This window comes from Plutella xylostella, chromosome 23, assembly GCF_932276165.1.
Source record: "Plutella xylostella chromosome 23, ilPluXylo3.1, whole genome shotgun sequence".
Classification (NCBI taxonomy): domain Eukaryota; kingdom Metazoa; phylum Arthropoda; class Insecta; order Lepidoptera; family Plutellidae; genus Plutella; species Plutella xylostella.
Genome location: NC_064003.1, coordinates 11,501,409 through 11,516,085, shown reverse-complemented (window position 1 = coordinate 11,516,085; position 14,677 = coordinate 11,501,409). Strand labels below are relative to the sequence as shown.

The 14,677-nt window shown below is 36.6% G+C and overlaps 2 protein-coding genes across 2 annotated transcripts in view; one reads left to right on the top strand and one right to left on the bottom strand.

The window, feature by feature from the left end:
- Positions 1–14,677, top strand: part of LOC119692487 (translation initiation factor IF-2) — a 75,914-nt gene that overhangs the window by 4,237 nt on the left and 57,000 nt on the right. The gene's annotated exons all lie outside the window — the stretch shown is intronic.
- On the bottom strand, positions 63–965 carry LOC125490440. The gene has a single exon (XM_048629635.1). The coding sequence runs from the start codon at positions 963–965 to the stop codon at positions 63–65; it is 903 nt and encodes a 300-aa protein (XP_048485592.1).

Below are 14,677 nucleotides of genomic sequence, written 5' to 3'. Positions count from 1 at the left end.
TAAAATATTAAAATGCTGTAAAGGGGCACATAGTCAAACACATTGTAAAAAATATCATTATTCTACTTCTTATTGGCAGACTGGTGCAGGCACGACCAATGTATCATAAACCTATTTCCATAGATATCCTGGTTTATAGCAGCAATGAGCTCGTTACTGGAGCTGCGCACTCTGTCCCAGCACCCCGCGGCGCGCTGCCGCATCACGGCGAAGAAGTCGGGCACCCTGGCGTCGGCGAACATGGCCTTCGCACTGCAGTACCGCGGCAGCCTCAACAGGATTCGCAACGCATCGTTATACTGCACTCTAAGGATGCTATATGCTCTTCTTGTGTAGTTAGTCCACAGTTGGCATGTATAAAAACTTTGACAATACGCCTTGAAGAGCACAATCTTGACATCCCTAGAGCACTTACTAAACCTACGCGCGAGCATGTTGCACCGAACTGCCAGGGCGCGCCGCTCGCGTTCCATGTCCGCGTCGTCACTGAGACTCTCCGTTAGGATGTGCCCCAGGTACTTGAACTGCTTGACAACCCGAATTGCTGAGCCGTACATATAAACCGGGGGTACCCTCTCCGGACCTCCCCTAAACCGGAACACCATCATTTCGCATTTCTTTACATTGTACATCATGCCGTTCCTATGTGCAAAGTTCTCACAGATGTACAACAGCTTTCGTAATCCGCCAATCGAGGGACTGAGCAGCACCATGTCATCTGCATAACTCAGGTTGTTAAAACACACGTTACCTACGTGGCATCCGATGCCGGTGCTCCTCAGCTCCTCGATCAGGTCGTTCACATAAATGTTGAAGAGGTCCGGAGAGGTCAGCCCTCCCTGACGAACGCCACACTCTAGTCTATATTCACTAGAATGTGCGTCGCCCCATCTAACCGTGTTGGTTTGATTCTCGTACCAGTATCTCAACAGACCCACCAAGCTGGGTGGTACTGAGTTCAGCATTTTTGACCACATTATGTTGTAGTTGACTAAGTCGAAGGCACGACTTAGGTCCAAAAAACATGCATACACGGATGTTTCTCTGCCTTTATAATAGTTAATTGCATGTTTAAGAGATAGTATTGCTGAGTCTGTTGAGAGGCCGGGACGAAAACCAAACTGCGCGTCACTAATTTTGACATTTTTCATCAATTCAGGCTGAAGAAGCCGCTCAAGTACCTTACCAGCTATAGTACCTAGGGAAATAGGTCTATAATTCGCGGCGCTAGAAAGATCGCCAGTTTTGTTCTTAACCACTGGAACCACCACAGTCTTCATCATGGCTGGAGGCAAATAATTAATATATAGATAATACAACTCTACGCCTATGTATAGAGTTGGTCTATTCAATAAAGGTAGCATTATGTGTATATTTTACCTACCTTAGGGAAATTTGATATTTAATATACCCTCAGTTTGCAATTTGAAAGTTTCAGAACTATCGTTATTGCACTCTTTACTTGCCCTTATTACATGACCCCGAGAGGAGGATGATAGAGTCCATTCCATCCATCCCAAAGTGTATAAATAAATGATGGAATTGACTGAATTTTTATATTGTAAGTACTATATTTGTTGTGAACTATTCAAGAATATACTACCTACGAGTACACTGTGTTGTGTATATGTAAAATGTAACCGTGGCACTCTGAAACTGGGACAACAGTTACTTTCTCAGGTAAGTACTTATTAATTAACAATAAATTATTGGTTGTACGTAACAAAAATTCAATTGATAATAATTACTCACATAGATAATTACAATTTGAAAAAGAATATTGCAATAGAAATTAATTTTTAACTTTTATCGTTCCGCAAAAAATAATAAGTAGGACCTTGAGTAAATATTCGGCAAATTAACTAATTTTGTCAACATTCATCTTCATAAAACGCAAATCGGCTTTTAATTTATCACTGACCTTCCCCCCTCCCTGTGCCTCGCCCCGCCCCCTCCTGTCCCTCACTTGATAACAAGTGAGTAGACAGCAGTAACTTCCACTCGGGTGTCAGTTCCTACGTCTTGAGCACAATACGGCAGCACTAAGTCGCACACCGCATTCAACGTGGATTTTTATGCATTAAATATATATTTTAGACTTCAAAAAGTTGCACCTAACTCTGCGTTATGGAATGAATACAATACAGGATTCTGGTATATTCCCAAGCTATGCCATCAGAAATCGGCGTGGGTTTACGTTTTGTGACAAGATACCTACCTGAGCAGTTCAATTGTAATTTCGTGTCGAAATGTTCAGAAACTGAAAGAGCCATGCCTCTACTATGCATGTAGGCTGTAGGCGGTCTCTGCTGGTGCCCAACAGCTCTGTGAGGGAAGCGAACAATACACTTAGAGAGTGCAATCTTTACGATTTAGATCGAGTTAGGCCGCGCCGCCGCCGCCGCCGCCGGCAAGACGGCGGGGGAAATTAAATTCAGTGACGTCAGATTTTCACTTATAATGTTAGGTGTAGAACCTTCATTAGCGCAGACGAGAGAAGATTAGAAGTCACATCAGTGAGAGAAAATCTAGAAAGTTCATCTAGTTTAACAAAAAAATGAAGTAGAGCTGCCATGCAACCGGCTCGTGGCTAGTGCAGCGGGGCTCTGAAACTTCGTTTTTCGTAGTGATTTCAATCAGTAGTTATAAAGTAGAGTCTTAAAGTTTACTTTGGTTTCATATACCTATTTCATACTACGTTAGCTCGCTAACATATTCTTCTGGAAACTTTGCAAAACAGTAACCGGGAGTTTGTGCCCAGAATAAATCAAACGTAAAAAGTATTTCTGAAGATTATTGGATTTGATTGCTGTGTTGAAGCTGGGCGCGTGAGCTACTGCGGGCGCGAGGGAGCGACTTGAATGATAAATAAAAACACAACATGAATTGCAGGTAATTTTCTAAGGTTGGCTTCGTATTGGGAATTTCCGTCGCCGAAAATGGCGATAAGTGGATTTTGTACGGCGGAGGCGGCGGCGGCGGCGGCGGCGGCGGCGCGGGCAAGAAGAGTAAAGTGCTTACCGCGATAATATTGGCAAATTACAGCAAATTCGATGAGAGAGTGCTGTCTCGCTTCCTCCCACTCTCTCGGCTGAAACAAAAAACACCTGTTTTATTACGTTATTTAGATTCAAGCAATCTTTTATTACGTTTCGAATGCCTAATCTTGGTACGATTGCTTTTGCTTTGAGCAGATTTTTCACCACTGAACCTTGAACCTTTTCTGATTATCGGCCTGACTTTCCTACCGTCGTAGCTTTGAAAAAATTATAGATAGCTAAACGTTTTTTTATTACTTAAATAATAATCATATATGTACAGTCAACTACTCGTATAAGCGTAAATGCGATTGCAAATTTGAGTATAGCTAAAGTTTTGTGATGTGTAAATACATGTGCAAATGTGCGTTTGAAATTGGACTGTGCGCTCTTCTCTTACTTGGCAGGGTGTTCTTTAGTAAAGAAAATAATAGAGTACTCCTGTATATTGATTTACCTGCAATTATTTGAATGATGTGTGGCAACACACACTCACACACAACATACTATATGGATAGACACAGTAACTATTCACGGAACTATTGAATAGATTGTTAAATCTAACTTGGCGCCGACATAATTAATTTCACGCTATTCGATTATAAATATTGTGTGTGGCTTGAATTAACCCTTACTCGGATATACAATAGGAAATAATAATGTCACAGAGCGTCGAAGAATAGGTAATAAATACAATATAATTTCATTTATGCTAGTTTTTACTAGTACCTACCTCCTGTAGGTTGTCTAGTAAAAAATGATTAATAATAACATTAAGCTAACCTTTTGTACACTCATATCCTATTTTTGAGAAATAATTTCGTAGGACATTCCTTTATTTGTACCTACGACTTCCTCATCTACTTACAAAGTCTATTATTCCACCTAAGTTTGCGTTTCAAATAGGCACAGTAAAGACATAGGTAAAAAAAAAATATGTTAAGTAAGCTTAAATGGGTCTACAACCCTGATCAAATCTTTCAGATAGTTCACTTCAAGAGGAAGGCGGGTTCAACCAATCATCGGCGTTGTGGTTTAGTAATTACATACCGAGCATCGCAAGAGCTATACTTACATTTAATATGTGTGTAGCTATACTATAAATACATATACCTATAGGTAGTATATGCTATGGTAAATACTCGTAGTAACGTTACTCGAGATTAGTCCATGCACGCGTCGTAAAAATAAAAATAATGATTATGAAAATTAACTTATTTAAAAACACTTAGTTATTAGTAAGAGTAGGTCATTATTTTCTACAAGAATTTGTCAATAGCCTACACCTACAGCAATCTAACACTAGGAAACTTGTCAGCATTTTTACAATAGCTCTGCCTTGCACTTTTATTTAAGTATAACATAACATGCATTTAGGTAGAGTAGAATATCACAATGTTGTTATTTCAAGTACTATCATAACATACGTCCTCGCACTTTATCACAATATCACGTAAGTTAGTAATTACGTGAGTCAGTATTTATTAATCAGCGCTTGATCTATATTCTCCAGATTTTTGGTAAGTAAATAAGAAATCCAACAACGGATATAAATTTATTTATTTATTTACAATAAGGTAACAAACAGTCTTTTGCGTACATTATTACATATTTTTGGTGCTTAATGACCTATAGTACCATTAATTAATATAAAAATAAATCAATATAAATGACAGATTAATAAAATAAATGATATAAATTAAAATTAGTGTAAACATGCAAACAAATTAAGTGAAATTAAGATAATTAAATAAACAATTAAAAGAAAATATAAACAATTTTAAATTAAGTTAAAAAAGTGAGCAGTCTATGTTGCGATTAATATTTAAATGATTTTAAGACTAGATTTTTAAAAGAGTTTAACGAATTGTGAAATATGTCAACGTCGGCAAATTCCCTATCCATTAATCTTGCACAACGCCTGAAAAATGAATTTTTGGCATAATTTGTGTTACACAAACTTGCATGAAAAGTATCTTTAAATCTTGTGTGTGCACGGGGGACTCTGAATGTGATATTCTCAAGCAGTGTAGGAGAATCCACTTGGTTATTTAATATTTTAAAGAAAAACGATGCGTCAATAAGTTTTCTACGATTTTGTAGTGATACAAGGTTATAGCGTTTAGCAGAAGTTTTGTAATCTAGAAAGAAATTTCCGACACGATAATCCAAAGCTTTGGTAAATTTATTTTGAATTTTTTCAATGCGGTCGATGTGAACTGTATACTGAGGGTTCCATACTACGCTACAAAATTCCAATGTACTACGAACATACGCATAGTAGAGTATAATGTAAGTAGAGGGATCCTTAAAGGGCTGACCCAATCGTAGGATAAGACCAAGGTTTTTAAAGGCTCTATTAATTATGTTATCGACATGCAAATTGAAATGAAGTTTTGAGTCTAAAATTACTCCTAGGTCGCGTATTTTGTAAACGCGTTTAATTTCGTCGCCATGCAGATTGTACGTATAGTCAATAGTATTCTGTTTACGTGTGAAAGTGATGCAATAACATTTATCTACATTTAAACGCATATTGTTATCTTCACAATAATGTACAAATTTATTTAAACATACATTACATAAACAAAGCCCCCTGTTACATACCAACAACTAATTATGGAAGACATTATTAATTTCCTATGAGCCTCGCCTCGCGCGGCTGTCGCGACCGGCTGATATTGGCCCGGCGACGTCGCCGCTGGCAGATGCTTTGTTCCAACATGGCGCGGCGAGCAATATGCTCATGCACGGTGTAATAGCTTTCAGATACGCTCTGAATTATGAATGTTACTCATTATGATGCTGTCAATCAATATAATGTGAGACTTTAGGTTCAGTTAACATTTGTTCAGGTATTTACCTGAGTAAAAAACTCCAGCGCAGTTTGATCATAGAAGTTACGGGCAAAATATATTTTCGGTTGTAGATTATCGATAACAACAATTGCCAGTATATTATAATTATTATAAGGTAGGTATTATGGAAGTGTTTGTGCTGAACGTGGATTTTGTATTTTTACTTATTTCATTGTACAAATATATTTGTGGAGAGATTATTTCACGCATCTAGCCGACAGTTCTCAGAATACTATGAGGAAATCCTGCAAAATTCGGGAAATTCCACAAAATGGCGACAACAGGAGGGAGATGTGGAGTTTCTTGAACGCATTACACCGAGTTATCCGCCTGTCTGCGGAGACGTGCCGCGTCCCGGCAGTCACTCTAGCTTAACAAACTAGCTTAAAAAACTAACAAACAAAAGCTTTCATGCTGTCGGTACGTGCAAATAAGGCTACGACTCACTACACACACTGCCGCGTGGTTTGTGCCGCCGGCATAATGCCGCAGGAACTGGCAGCCATGCCGACGGCACATTGTGTAGTAGCTTAATGCATTTCCTCGTGAGCTGCTGTCGTCGGCAACCAGTCGATGCGGCGGCTCACTGAGACGTTGAAGATCAACCAGAAGTCGCCTGACTGAACAGGCGGCCCCACGGACCCAGGCGCTAGTAGGCCCTGGAGCAGAAGCCCGGGCAAAGAGGGATTCCTCAAGGCCCGAAGCCTGCGCCCTAACGGGCGCAGAAGAGATCCAACGACGTAGCTTAATGCAATTGACAAAGAGTCCCAGTTAGCATAGCAGTGTTCTAAACCTTCGTTTCTCGTATGCTAGAGCGGCCCCAGTGTGGTCCCGTGTCCCCGCGGAAATCTAAACTGTAACTAGATGGAGCACGCGGGCCCTCGTCACCACACTCGCCAGTACACACTCGGCAGTAGACACATGTAAGATAATTATATACTTTATTGGTAAGTACTCAAAAAACACGGACACAGTAAAAAAAAAACTTACTTATTCTAACACATATCAATATACAAATGGCGGTCTTACCACTTAAAGCGAATATAAAAATATAACTAAGAATACGTATAAATAAACATTAATTTGTTTAAATATATTCCTAATAAGGTGAATGCAGATGGATGAAAAATCGTAAAACAAAAGTGGTTCAGTGATCTAAGTCACCCCCTTACAGCTTACTATATCTCATGTAGACCTGTATAGGTATAACCGCACCGGTTTCATTACTAAACTTTATTTGAAAAGTTGCTATTGAAAATAATTACTAAGTAAGTAAGTAGGTATATAATCAATAATAATCTTTGTGCCAACAGGTTACAAAATATTTGATTACTAGGCTGAGGTCAAGGCATTTTCTAAGGTCGATATCAATATTGAAGATTGCTTGGAAACAATTAAAGTTAATCAAAAGAATTTAATACTTACAACTAAGAATAGGTAGTTTAAAAATAGATCAAATAAAACATTTTCCTATAACTCGAGTGTTTCTTACTGTAACAGTTCACTCTACTCTACAAGTCCGCAGTGTGTGTGGTGAACATGAACAAGTTACAGCATACATTTACGTATTATCATTATCTACCTATTCAAACACATACATCAAAAACTTTGCAACTCAAATATTATGATATGAATTACGGCCTTTCCTAATGGGAAGTACATAGTTTTTTTTATAAAGTCGCTTTTGTAATTTTAGTTTAAATATTCTGTACGATGCGACGTTTTTAACCGACTTCAAAAAAAGGAGGAGGTTCTCAATTCGTCGGGATCTTTTTTTTTTTTTATATTTTTTTTTATGTATGTTCACCGATTACTCCGCCGTTTATGAACCGATTTTGAAAATTCTTTTTTTGTTGTATTGGGTTGAGCTCCCAGGTGGTCCCATTTTTTTTTCAGAATTTTATCTCACCCCCAAGGGTGGGTAAAGGGGTAAAAACAGGGTATGAATTTCCATTTTGGGCATATATTAACCGATTCTAATGAAATTAAGAACGTAAATATAGTTCTTATAACAAAAAAATATGATGGTGACCTTGAGCTGATCTGATGATGGAAACGGAAGGCAGTCAGGGGAACTCTTCAACGGTATATAGCAACTACTTCGTGTTTAGGCTTGAATGATTCGTATTGATTAGTAGGACTTTTTGGTATCATTTGCACCTTACTTTTGATTGAAAATTATTACAAATAAACTAAAAACTATTAAATAAAATAATAATTAAAAAAAATAAAAAACCGACTTCAAAAAACCACTAAAATGTAAGAAATAATTTAAGGTTTACACAAATTCTACTCGTATGAGACAGTACAAATATACCTAAGCAGGAACTGTTCTTTTTTGAAGTTGGTGCCATATTTCTTCAGATTACTTTGTCACCGCACCAACATAAAAAAGAACAGTTCCTGCTTAGGTATATTTGTACTGTCTCATACGAGTAGAATTTGTGTAAACCTTAAATTATTTCTTACATTTGAGTGGTTTTTTGAAGTCGGTTTTTTAATTTTTTTAATTATTATTTTATCGTTTGATGGTTTATTGCGACACTCCAGCGACACTGGCTCCACGGCGGCGGCGGTGGGCACAGAGTCACTCACTCGTTTCATTACTCAGCGATCTGTTTCTAGGAAACTCTCCGCTGCACGCGCCGAGTCAACTACTCTCTATACACTATAATATATAGATAGTCGAATAGAAATAATAATAGCAATAGCACGAGTGGGAATCGCAGATACCAACGCTACGTATACATAATAGATATACCTACCTGCCTTCTACATGCTCGCGTAAGTACGCGTACCTATTTTATATACATACCTATGTATTGGATGTAGTCTACATACATGGGTAGGTTTTCTCGCGATGGTGTTCCACGGATGAGTGTGTGGTGTAGATCCACAGAATAAAATATCATAAATAAACACACTTACATAGATGTAAAGTATCTTTTTTAATAAGAAGGCAGGTGAGATGTGTCTCGCGAGTCGCGACTGAAATATGAAAGTGGCTTTTACGATTCATCTTTTAATTGGACTCTAAATTAGATCTGCTTTCAGCTGGAAATGAATAACCGACTTTAGCATAATAATATTAGACTAGAATAAACCAAAGTCAGTGACCAAGTAAACAATCACAAATCACAATCCTAACTAATATTATAAATGCGAAGGTAACTGTGTCTGTCTGTCAGTTACTCTTTCACGCCAAAACTAATGAACGGATTTCAATGAAATTTGGTATACAGATAGTCCAGACCCTGAAAAAGAACATAGGCTACTTTTTATCCCGGAATTCCCACGGGAAAACTTTTTAAGGCGAAGCGAAGCTCGCGGGAACAGCTAGTTGGCTATAATATTCAGTTTAAACCTACCTAGTGTAGGCTAGTGCCGCACATAGTGTGAAACAGCAGCCGGCGCGGCGTGCCAGGCGACCGCACTGACATGTGGAGGGAGATTGGACACTGCGGCCAATTATGAAAAGTCACCGAAATAAGACCACCAACCACCACCAGCGAGTAAATGACTAACTATTAACTAAAATCTATGTAAAATAAAGATATGCTTTTATTCTAAATTGTTTATCGTTGACTGTTCACACTGCCACACTGTGCACACTGGTGAGCACAAGTTGATCCTCCAACACATGCCAAAGATCATTCTGCTTAGCCCATATATGCCCAGAGGGTCGCTAACGACCCACTTGAGTTTTTTGCATATTTGAACTTAGAATCTGAATCTTAATCATATCCCAAAGTAAAACAACTTCATATAAAAACTAGTTATGGGCATATATGGGTTAGTGCTGCTCGAATTACTAGTAATCATCAAATGAGTCCTTAATAGCTTCCAGTTGTAGTTCAGCTAACTTGCTATGGTTGATCGCCGGAGGTGGAACAACGGCCTGAGTGATCATGCCCGGCGGCAGTTAGAATCATTAGAGTTTAAAATCCAATAGCAGATTTTGGTGTACAGAGAACATCTCTACAAATTAGAAGCACCTCGTGCGAAATGCCGTTTGAAGCAACATTCATCGCAACCGCCAGCTTGTTTGTTTACATTTCTCACAACGAAGCGACTTCACGCGACGAGAGGTAGATTTTTTCAGTGTAGATCTTTTAAATTTTAATTCATCATAAAAACGATTGATATGATTTAACCCTATTTACTTACCTACATATTCTAAAAGTTTGTGTGGGACTTGACCGGAAAAATTGTTTAAAAATTAATTACGTACTTAAATACTTATAAAATGTTGTTGTTGTTGTTGTTGTTCCTATGGCACCCCAGAGGTGCAGAGGGTCTCCACTAAAGTCCGCCACTTCCGCCTATCTTCGGCTGTACTTTTGGCCTCGCTCCAGCTTAGTCCAGCGGCTCGCAGCTCGTTTTCGACGCTTCGGCGCCATGTCTGGACAGGGCGTCCACGGGAGCGCTTGCCATTTGGTGGCCTCCAGTCAAAAGCTACGTTTGCGGCATTACTTATAAAATGCTTATTTGATAATATTTTTCTTTAAAAATTATGCAACATTACTTCCTTGACAAGTTGATAACATATTAAGCATAAAATACCTAGGTACTCATATTACAAAATTATTAAATTAACAATATAACTTATACACCACTAATATTGTATTTAATAAGTAAGTAATATAGGTACATAGATATTACAGTTACATAACATATTACAGCGTGCCCTGCAGTAGTCGGCACTTGCTCGAGAGATTAATTAATTTACATAATCGAATAACACACTCGCTGCAGCGGCGCCGATTACTATGTCGTGATTAAACGGTATCGATAGCGACTGTGCAGTGAAGCAATTCACTTCGCAAGCACTACCGACCTACCGACTGAGAGTTATTGTAGGTATGTAGGTTGTTTATGTTTGCATTGCATTTGCATGACTGTGTATGTGAACTAAATACAGGCACTGTGTCGGACAACCACTTCTTGTGCCGGAAGTAATTCACGTTTCTTTTGGGAATGATAGTGTGTACATTGGGAAAGTAAATCATGTAACTAGTACTTACTTACCTAATAATAAATGAAGGCTTTCGTACTGAGTAACCTATTCAAACTACCGTTTTTATCCGAATAAAATTACTTATTTCTTTTTACTATGGATATAAATTCTTAAAAAAGTAAATGGAGAAAAGTTTTAAATAAGCTTAATTTTTTGATCGGGTTGAGCCCGTGATGCTGTCCCGGACAGGTCGTTAAACTGAAGCCGCGCGGCGCCGACAGACAAGATTGAACCCGGGAAATGCAGGGGCTGGTGATGGCGCGGGGTGCGGGGTGCGGGGCGCGGGGCGCGTGGCGCTTGGTCTATTACAAAACTGAATGAAAAAAAAAACATATAGTGACAAAGACAACAGGCCATAATCCTACATTCCTAGACCTACCAATTAACAGCGTTTTCAAAAAAATTGGTAAAACGAAAGCAAACTTTTCGCCTCATTAGGACTGACGCCGACACTTCCAAACATTTGGAAAAGATCGTTACGAAAAGTTTAGAAATTACAACCTACGTTCCAAGAACCTGCCTACTCATTACAGAAAACAACAGCTGGGGAGACACAACATTTGTAGCGCTATTATTATTACTTAAAGCCTTCTAAAACTATTAAAGTGTCAGCATGTAGAGCTTGCGAAAATTTATTAATTTAATACAGAGCTCTATCCATAGCATCATGTTTGTGTTTATTTTCGTATGCCCTTTACCCGGTGTCGGCGCCCCGCGGGTCACTGGACTCACTCAGCGATGCTATAGGATCGAATAAATGACGGATCGTTTTGCATTGTCTAAATGTATGTATTTTTTTGGACTTGTTGTCATAAAAGGTAAACAATATTGGAAAACAAAACATTAGAATCAGTGAAATATTTGCTAGCAAAAATGGTTACTTAAGCAATTAACCATTTATTTTTTGTCCAGTTTATTTATTTAGTAATATTTTAAAAGAAACCTGAAGATTGTATACCTTTTATGACAAGAAGTAAAAATGCAGTATAGGTACCTACGGTCTGAAAATAAGCAGTGTCCTATTTTCCTATCTGAGAGATAAGCACTAATATATTATGTAGTAAAACACTGAACGATGCGGTAAAATAAGTAATAACGTTAGACGTAGCTGAAACTAATTTCTGTGGACCTCGATCCAGGCGTTATTTATACTGCCCATTCCGCATTATTAGCAATTGACCGCAATTTCGATTAAGGTTTAGTATCTAGTAGGTATATCTATGTGGCGGTAATAGATCCAGTTTCGATCTTACGAAGAACGACATAACGGTGAGTTATTATCCAAAGACACTGTTATTAGATGGAAATCTAATTTAAGATTGAAATTCATATAAGTACTGACTGTCGTAGACTATTTTAACGGAGGAGGTAACTAGGTAGGTAAGTACATATAGAATACAATATAACTCGTGAAACTTTACTCACGTACAATAGGCAGCCGTATCGCTAAAAGCGATATCTTACTAGACATAATTATAATTTCCACCTGCTGGTCATAAATACACAATAAAATTCGTGTTGGTTGCTTTCTCAGAATTTGATACAATACACGATGCCACTGTGTCGGGTAACGTGACACTCAACGGTATAAAATTTCAAGGTAGAGCAAAATTTGCTTGAATATTTTATAAAATATGATTTTGCGATGTCTATAGAATACGTCCTAATGTTGTCACCTCTACTGCCAGTTTCTATAACTCTATCTATCTATAACTGGTAGTTACTTTCATACGATTTTGACATATAATCAAAAGTAGCAATCTGTCAAAATCGTATGAAAGTAACTACCAGTGAGAAGTATGTTTTTGTTGTATGGATTCAAAGAATAAACTAAGCATCGCTCCAAATCTGTAATTGAACTTTGATACGAGTTTATAAGAATAGGTTAAATACACCTATTGCTATCTTTTCTATGGGATATTAGTATTAAGATGGGGGATATTAGTATTGGGATATTAGGCTAAATGGGAAAAATATATTATCGGTTTTAGCGTTACGAAACTATGACATATTACAAGAAAAATACCATATTACGGTTTTTTTTTCTCTAATTACCTAATAAATACTGCAGTTTTTTATTATGGTTAAACATACTCGTAGGTATGAAATAAGTATTAACGCGGTATTAACTTTATTACTAGAATGAAAATATTAGGATTTGTATTTATTGAATTGCATATTTACGTACTATTAATTTCATTTGACCAATATCTGGCTCATAGTGGAATAGTGGATAATTTAATTAATTGATTTTTATTTTTTCTATTTTACTTTTTATTTGATTAAGTATTTATGAAGTGCAATAAAAAATATTATTTATTATTTCTTATTTTCGTATCTATAATATTATGTGATTTAATAAATGAATAGCGGTTTAATTTTTAAATGCAAATAATCAATTTAAATATAGCTAAAAAAATGGCTAGTCAAGGAATGTTTTTATAGTACCAAAGAATATTTTGAATTTAAGTGATTAAGTAAGAAAATATTAAATTGTGCAATGCATTGAATTTGTAATTTGGATTATTTTATATTTTAAACAAAAATGTATCTATTTAAGTATATAATTTATTTTAATTTGATTAGGTTAGCAGTTTAATTTTGAAATTTGAATAGTAGTTACTTTGACGGAATTTAGACATTTTAAATTAAAAAATATTTTCGAACAAATTATAAAAAATAAGTTAAGATTTTCTATTATTATATATTTTATTATTTGGTAATTTTATGAGTTCCATTATTTATCAATATGTTTATCTTTTAGAAATCAAAATATATTTTTTTTTAATATTCAAACCAAAGTCTTTTTTTTTTCGAAAAATTGAAATTTTGCATGTAGGTAGGTACTCTAAACCTGTAAAATAAAATGTCCTGAAATGAAATATAATATTATGTAGGTAATATAACAATTGACAATAAGTATCGACACGCACGATAAGTATTTGATTTTCTTATAATTTTTACTAGATTTACTTGATGAAATTACCTAGTCGTCAACAAGCGTCAATAACTAATTACATATATCTTTTCCCAAAGAAAATAAACATGCAACAATTTATAACTGAATTACTAATATTAATACTTTAGAACTGAATTACTATTTAAGCATTCGAATACTATTTATTCTTACTGAAATATTTATGTATTCATCTTCTACATAAAATTACAAAAATACTTTACTTATATTTTGACAACAATAACTTTACGAATTTAACGAATTTAACTGAAAAAATGTAAATCAACTCAAAAAAAAGAATTTAAATAATTTGCAAACCTGAATTTCTAAGTAATGTTCCGAAAGAATATAAATTTCTCATCTGGGTGGCGCGGCGGTAGAACATGCGGGGGTCCAACTGTGGGCGCGTCCAGCTTCTCGCGTCCCTCTGGGCAGCATCAGGCAGCAGCATCCTCCTCCAGCCTCGCAGCTGTAGCTCGGAGGACATCCTCTGCTACCCGACTCGCACACTCCCAGCGCCTTCTCCTCAACAGCCAATTTGTCTCCCGGCGCCATCCATATTTTTTTTATTTTTGTAGAATTTTATTGTATTTTGTCCACTTGATTGTCATGTTTATTTTCTTCAAGTTTCTTATATTTAATTCATTATTATTATTTATTGGAATTTTAATCCTATAGATTATATGAATCGTCCATTTTCATTTTATTTTTACTAACATTATCACTCACACTACTTTTTATGTAGGTAAAAGTCTTTTGTTTTTAATTTATTTTATTATTCGGTCCGCCGGCACTGCCACGGAGGCAG

Bases quoted from the DNA above. Each gene is read 5' to 3' on its own strand.
- LOC125490440 (XM_048629635.1), bottom strand. From the start codon at position 965: ATGCTGAACTCAGTACCACCCAGCTTGGTGGGTCTGTTGAGATACTGG.